The 8,057-nt window shown below is 35.7% G+C and overlaps 1 protein-coding gene across 4 annotated transcripts in view; it reads right to left on the bottom strand.

The window, feature by feature from the left end:
- The window catches only part of Faim (Fas apoptotic inhibitory molecule), a 23,534-nt gene that overhangs the window by 6,281 nt on the left and 9,196 nt on the right, over positions 1-8,057 (bottom strand). For all 4 annotated transcript variants that reach the window (XM_023706872.1, XM_023706869.1, XM_023706880.1 and 1 more), the window contains exons 2-3: positions 7,151-7,283; positions 6,592-6,820 (exon numbers count right to left, since the gene is read on the bottom strand). In XM_023706872.1, coding sequence (XP_023562640.1) covers positions 6,592-6,820; positions 7,151-7,283 — 362 coding nt within the window. The remainder of the gene's footprint in view (positions 1-6,591; positions 6,821-7,150; positions 7,284-8,057) is intronic.

Raw genomic sequence — 8,057 nt, forward strand, 5'->3', positions numbered from 1 at the left:
AAAAAGGCTGTTTTTATGGAGGTGGGAAAAACAGAGGGGATGATAGCAGGGATGGAAGCAGATTTCTCAACATATCTTTTTATACCATTGTGATTTCTGAATCACACAAGCAGGTGACTTATTGAAAATGAGAAGAGTATCAACTCCCTTTCAGTTTAGCAGTGCCCTGGACAAATGATGGCGGCCCCAGGGCACACTCACGTGGGCACCCTTCCTCTACTGGCTTACACATTCCCTTGGCTCCCAGACCCACAGCCAGGGACTCCACAGGTGAGTCCTAAGCACGCATGTTCTATAAACATTTCCTGAGAAGTGAAAGTTTTCAGAACAGAAAGAATTTCCCCCAAAGAGAACTTTCTTCAAATATTACTGTTCCCCTGCTGTCTTATTTTCCTCCCAAATTATTCACCATGTGTCTACTACCAGACCTAAAGATTCTAGTCAATGCTATCTTCAATTCTCTGAGATATCTTATGTTTTAACAATGCTAAACAAAAATGTACATAATCTTTGGGGGTCATATTCCAATTTTATTCTTTTCTTTTTTTTTTTTGTATTTTAGGAAAGGGTCTACAGGGCATTCAGGGTCTCACTGCTAGATCCGAATTGTAGTGATCCCCCTTTTTATAGCCTCCCAAGAGCTGGGATTACAGGTGCACACCACCACGCCCAGTCTCAACTGCCATCTCAGCTCGACCTGTGGGCGGGGCCAGCACTGCAGGCCTGGGGATCAAACCCTACCCTGGCCCTTGAGCCTGCTTGCAGGTGCTTTAATCCGCTGAGCTATCCAATTTTATTCTTTACTAGTACTACCACTTTGGCCTACATTTCTTTATAGATAAATGAAGACAATAGCACTTTTCTTATAGGCTGGGAATAATAATGGTTAGGACTCATTTATGTAGTGTCTACAATAGTAGTTAGCACAAAATAAGACCTCAGTAATTTTTTTGTTATCAAAAGCTTTTTGTGGCCTGTGTGTGTGTGTGTGTGTGTGTGTGTGTGTGTTTTACCATAAGATTCTAGGGAAGCCCATTTTTTGTCCACAAATAACAAAAACTGCAAATATTATTTTGAAAGAATTCACTACGTGAAATACACTGCTAAGTATTTTACGTATACTAACTCAATTAAACCTTATCCATATAACTCACTTTACAGAAAGGGAAACCAAAGCTCAGAGTTTAAATAACTTGCTCACTGCACAGCTCTGACTCTGAAGCCTGCATTCTTCATCACTAATCAAATGTCAGGCTCAGAACACTGTAGTCTGGGACTCAGTGGAACTTACAACTAGAACCCCAGACAATATGAATCCCTTAGGCAATTTTGTAAATGACTCTGCCTTCAGACAGCAAAAAGGAGCAAGTTTGGTTTGAACTTTGTCTCCCTTCCAGGCTCATCATAAGGAACACAGGAGTAAAAGCAGATAAGCATGTCATGGTTTGTGTCTGGATCCTCCCCCACCAAGCCTCATTTGGTCATGGGGCAAGGGGCTTTTTGGAGGCAACTGAACCTAGAGTTTGTGGTTTGTTCATTGTCTACTGCTGGGATTGGGGATATGAGTGCGACACCTGTCCTAGGGCAGGTAGCCTGCATACATATAAGGGAGGGAAAGAGGCTTGCTCCTCCCTTTTGCCCGTTTTGCTCTTGTTGCTTTTGCTATCCTTTGCTACCCCGGCCACTATGAACAGGTGCCCCTCTGCCATGTGCCACCCTGCTTTGGAGCCAGCTGATTATGGACTGAAACTTCAAACTGTAAACTAAATAAACCTTTCTTTCCTCCCTTAATTTTGAGTGTCAGGTATTTTGTTTCAGTAGTGAGAGAAAAGAACAAAGACAGAATTGAAGGAGAAAACATAGATTTTAAAGGCCTGACTGAATTCACAAGAGGGTAAGCAGGCCCCTGAAAGTTTAAAAGAGAATTAACTAAAGTAGGCCTACCTTAGGCAGTCTCTCCATTTTCCCTATAAAAAGTTAGTATCAATTGTTTTATAATGTTGGCAAAATAGTTAAGTTAGTTGATCAAATGCCTACAATTACTGTAAAGGCTTTTTCCCTCATCGGTAAAAGCCCCTTGTGTTTAAATGTGTTGACACAAATTCTGATCCTTTCAAAATTTAAGTTTCCATTATTAAGTAATGAGATACAATGGTTCTGAAACTTTATTGTAGATTGAGTCACCACATTCCTAACCACATCAGTGTGACATTTGGAAAAATAATGGATATGATAGCTCCTAAAATCATCAAGAAAGAAAACCAAATAATGAGATTCAGATGGCCATAAAACTTGTCATTTAAGGCAATGAAGGATAGAAGACACTGGAATATAGCTTTCATAAATTCTGAGAGAAAATTATTTTGAAGTTAAAATTCTGTACTTAGCACAAATATCCACTTAGCTTGGATACCAAGTAATGTTTATCTTGCAGAGAGTGGGAAAAGTTACTTAAGAATATATTCTGGTGAACAAAGATAAAAGTGGGAGCTACACGGTTTAATAAGTGGGAAAACTAAAGGATTCCTGAAAGACATTGGCTTTGAGATTCAACCTAACTTCTTATGAATGGCAGAGAAGGTTCAACAGTAAAATAGAGGAATAGTACAATCACAATCCACTATATAAAGATAATTACATAATCACAATTATAAATGTTATGTATTGGCTTTTAATGTTAGAACAAACCTAGAAAAACACAAGACTTAATAATAGTTTCAGAATAAATACAAATACTATTTGCTTGGGCAAAACAAAGGAGATACAGGTTGAGAGATGGAAAGTTGGAGAGTTTATAGCCAAACCTTATGCAATGGGGATGAAGTAAATTTACAATTGCCAAGGAAACAGCGGTAGTGGTAATAGCAGCATGATTTTTCAGTTTCTTCAAGTTTTCTCATTAAGGCAGAAAGAGCAATAAAAACCTAAAAACCCATGGACAGTATCAAGGGCCTCTCCTTTGGGTGCATGAGGCTTTTGAAGGGCAACCAGATATAAACCATTATAATGGTATTGAATTAATATTATTATTCTCCACCTAGGCCCTTTAACTATGCAGCTGAACATGCAAGGACTAACATTTGTAAAACAAGAGATAAATCTCTCTTCCTTCAAGTTGAGGGTGTCAGGTATTTTGTCCTAGCAATGAGAAAAGTGACTAAGGCAATCACTGCTGACAAAGATTTTAAACTTATTATAAAAATGATTGAACAACTGTAAACACTCCAACAAATGTTAGGCTAACAGTATCGGCAAAGTAATAAAAGATAAAGAGAAATAAAATTTTGGAACTGAAAAGTACAATAAACCTAGTAAAATCACTGGAGGGACTTGGTAAGAGAAGAAAGAAGACAGAGGAATCAGTAACCACAAGACAGGTCAGTAAGCTTTCCCAGTCTGGATAGTAAAACAGGGGCAGTCACAGTATAGGTGAGTGAGCCTGCAATTTAAAGAATTGGGACCAACAGTGCCAGGCCTAATGTTTGTATCCTAGAAGGGCAGGAGAAATAATATGATATTTAAAAAAAGTATTTGAAGAAGTAATAGATGAAAACTGACTTGCTAAAATTCACAAGACTATATACTAAAACTGAAAAATTGTACTTATTTAATTTAGTACAGGGTCTACAGGGTCTTACTAGACAGATTGGACTCAGTGATTCTCCTGTTTTCAGCCTCCCAAGCGCTGGGATTATAAGTGTGTAGCCACCACGCCCAGTCTCATTGCCTCTCAGCATGCTCTGGGGGCAGGGCTGGCATGGTACAATGGGGATGGAACCCCAGCCCCTGCATCTGCCTAAGCAGATGCTTCAATCTGCTGAGCTATATGGCCAGACCTGAAAAAGTTTTATCATAGGTTCTGTTAAGTGTTAATGTGCAACTTTTACTTCATAGTAAGTCCTAGACTTCTTTAACATGGAGAATTATTGGTTTCATGGTTAGTAGGTAATGTTTTAGTCTTTTCCCACATTATTACCTTTACTAAGTGATTAATTTTATATGAATAATGGTGGCAAGATTTTTTTTTCTTTAAATAATTCTTAGTGTGAACAACATAAAACTATAACTATGGGGTTTTTTGGATTTTTTTTTTTTTTTTGAGAATGCCGTCACTACATACTTCAGGTTCGCATTGAGTTCATTATGAAGCCATGGCTGGCCTTGAACTTATGGTGATGCTCCTGCCTCAGACTCATAAGTATTGGCATTACAGGCAATGCACCACCACATCTGGCAAAACGAAAGTACAGTTTATAAAAAAGCTTTCCAAAAAAATTGACAACACACATTGGAAAGATTATCTGTTTATCTAAGAAAATTAACTGAAAATGACCATTACTACATGAAGTTTTACTAATTGTACTAAAACTACTTGGCTTAAAAGAAAAAGACAACATGTTTTTGGATATCTAGGCAGAATACTCATTTTTAAGAGAAGGAAAATCAAACTGTTATCAGGCTTTTCAACTTTATGCCAGGAGAGGATAGAGCAACACATTGATACTTAAGGAAAGAAATACTCTATCTGGTCAAACTGACTTTCAAATAAAACACAAATGAGTAATGAGTAATTGAGTAATTATGTGACATTCTAATTCCATTATTCTCTGTGTCCTTGAAAAACCTTTTCAGTGTGGAAAAGATGTTAGATAAACAAAACTCAATAATCCTGAACTTAATTATAAGTATTAATATAAGTCTATAAGATACTTTATCTAAAAATAAAATGTCTCCCCTCAAGCCCTCTCCCTTCCTTCACTCATCAGCCACCTACTATGTATGTATATAATTCTCTCGCTCTGTCCATTAAAAATCTAGAAATACTGAATGAACATTTTTAGTACATGATCAGATTGTGCTCTTGAAATAGCGTTTTCCTCTAACAGAAACCGGGGCTTCTTGGAGAAATGGCTATTCCAGGTGTGGGCAGAAAATGTTCAGAATAGCCTGAATCATACTGTCACACTAAACAGGAAGGAGGCCATCAAAGTTTACTGAGATGTCAGGAACCAACTGAAAAACCCCACATTAATCCAAAAAGACAACACAAGCATCAATAAGAATAGTGACTGTGATGTATTAAAACACATAAACTGTTTAAATCCATAAATTAATCATGATTTAACAATCTGAATGATCACCTGTAGAGGAGGATAAGGACATAATTTAGTATTTTGAAAGCTGTAGAGTAATGGCTAAAATAAGCAGCTATTTTAGATTTCCTACACAAAAGCATCACTTTATAACCAAACATATAATACATGACAGAAAATTTCTAACTATAGAAGTATTCCAGCTAAGAAACAAGGAATAAAAGAACCAGAAAAAAATCACTATTTAACAACTACTAGACATTAATGATTGTCAAAATGAAAAGAAAAAAGAACAAAAAATACCATGTGCTTCATGACGTAGCGAACTATGAGGTAGTCTCACCAGAAAAAAAAAATTAATCTAAATTTGATCAAATTTTAGTTAACTACCACACGGTAGGATATACAGAAAAGAGGAATATCACATGTGTGTGAATGGGCAGAATCTAGACAGCAGAAAATTCAAGACAATAGAGATTAAAATAATAAAAAAATATTTTAAAATCAGTATTGATTAGTTTCTTCAATAAACTATATAGGCAGGAGTTTTGAGGGTTTGTTTTGCTTTTTCTTCAGTTATGTTGTTTTTATCACTTGATAAACATTTGCCATTTTAAAAAGTATTTGCTGGCATCTGACTAAACTATGGATTCTGTGAAAGCAAAGGACAAAGTTCTCATCTACAGATCCTCAGCACCTTGAGGCTAACGGATGTTTTATAGGCATTTAATAGGTAATAGCTAAATAAATAAATCAGTAAGTTAATAAGATGACTGAACAGTCAACTTGGAGATAAGAGAAGAAGAAAATAGTAGGAGTTAGCAAAAGAGAAAAGACAACTTTTTTTTTTTACAAATCTACTTTTTCTGGACTTAAATGATACTGAATTAGTGCAGTCCTACTCACTGCTACCTACAGAAAATTCTTCTTTTACTGATCTTACATTTGTGACTTCAAGACATATTTACAAAGAGAAATATTAAATAATTTTGTATCTGTATCAATATTACTTTTTATTTTTTGTATTTAGTACAGGGTCTAAAGGATCTACAGGGTCTCACTACATAGATCAGGTTTGTAGGTCAGACTCGTAGTGATTCTCCTGTTTTTAGCGTTGGGATTACAGGCACATGCCACCATGCCCAGTCTCAATTGCTGTCTCTGGGCATGCCCTGGGGACAGAAGATGGAACTCCAGCCACTGTGCTCTGCCTAAGCAGGTGCTTTAGTCTGCTGAGCTATCTGGCCAGCTTTAATGTTACTTTTTTAAACCCAAGTTTATAATTCTCAAATCCATTCCTATCAAATCTGGCTCCAAGACACATAATATGTACAGAACAGTGGATGGAATATTTGTTCACACAGGACACATGAGAAATAACCGGAGCTTACATTCCCTCTCATACTCAAAGCTTCCAGAAAAGCCTAGAGAGTTAGAAGAACTAGTGAAATGGCCATCATAAAAAGTCAGTAAACTCTGTAGAAACATCACCACTTACCCAAAACAACTCTAAAGTCCTCACCATCCAAGTTCATTACCCATGTATTGGTAGTTTTTGATCTATTTTCCATATACTTCTTGAGGCTTTTCCCATTAATTTCCAGAGTATACTCATAAGCAAAACCACTGATAGCATCTATATTTATGGTTGCTTTTGTCTTTGAAGCTCCAACATAGAAGGTTTCTTTGCCCACTAATTTGAACATCCATTCTTTTCTTATCTCTTCCTATGCAGTAAAATATAAAAGTTTAAAACATGCAAGTGGAAGAAATATTAACATTTAATATTATTAATGATATACAATGTCCAAGTGGCCAAATAGCGAGTTCTATGTACTTTTATTGATTCATAATGACAAAGTTTTACAAAATAAAGCCACCTTAAGGTTATATTTGTGAATTGTATTACTATTTTATTTGTTTTATACAACAAAGTAATTGAAGTAAAAAATATAATCACTGTTAGAAAAAAACGCTGATTTCATCGACGAAGAAACTACATTAACAAGATCAAGCTTCTCTGTAACCATATTTTACAGAGCAATGTGTCTTCTTACCTTTCCATCTATGTACACTACTCGTTTGCCTGTTGTGGTCCCATGTTCAAACTCAATCTTGTGCACTCCATCACTCAAAGCAACATCCCAAACAGCGACGAAATCTGTCATTTTTTCCAGGCTATAAGGAGGACTAAGAAATAAAATAAAGCCATTATAATGGACCCCAAACAGCAACACAATAACCAATTTACCTTCCTAAAATGAAAATATCAGATTTTTAAAGGCTCTAAAATTACAAAGTGTGCAGGTCACAGACATCCAAGAAATCCTACTCACAGCACGAAACTATTTCCTCCCTTTGAGACTACAATGTATAAGCATACAGTATGATAATTCCAAACAAAGTGACCTTGATACTAATAGGATTAAGAATATATCAGTTTATCCTGGATAGTATTCTAAGTTAGGCTACAGTTTCTTACATGAAAAGGTTAGTAAAGATTTTATCCTTTACCCAATCCACATTTAAAAAGCATAGCATTAAATGCGTTTTCTATTCTAGTTCTGATGCCAAAGCAAGAACACTCCAAACTGTCACATAATAACTTTTTTTTAACAAAAAGGCCTATTATACTAAAACAATAATGAAGAAAAAGAAGCTATGGAAAATAACCCTATAATAAAGATTAAAATAATACAAAAATATTTTGAACAGTTCTTGAATTATTCTGGGAAAACTAAACATAAAGGATTCTAGCTTTCGGAAAAATTCTGACATAAACATTTCTGTATCAAAGTGTTAATATAAAATACATAATGTCAATGTAAATGACATTCTACATAATAATGCACAATTAATATTTTGATATGGTTATAGATTACTAGCCTTGAGGGAAGCCAGCAGTAATAACGATCATAGGTAGCAGCTGTTAATGTACTTTCTATGTGACAGGTCTAGTCTGAC

Source organism: Octodon degus, unplaced genomic scaffold, assembly GCF_000260255.1.
Source record: "Octodon degus isolate 3935 unplaced genomic scaffold, OctDeg1.0 scaffold00008, whole genome shotgun sequence".
Classification (NCBI taxonomy): domain Eukaryota; kingdom Metazoa; phylum Chordata; class Mammalia; order Rodentia; family Octodontidae; genus Octodon; species Octodon degus.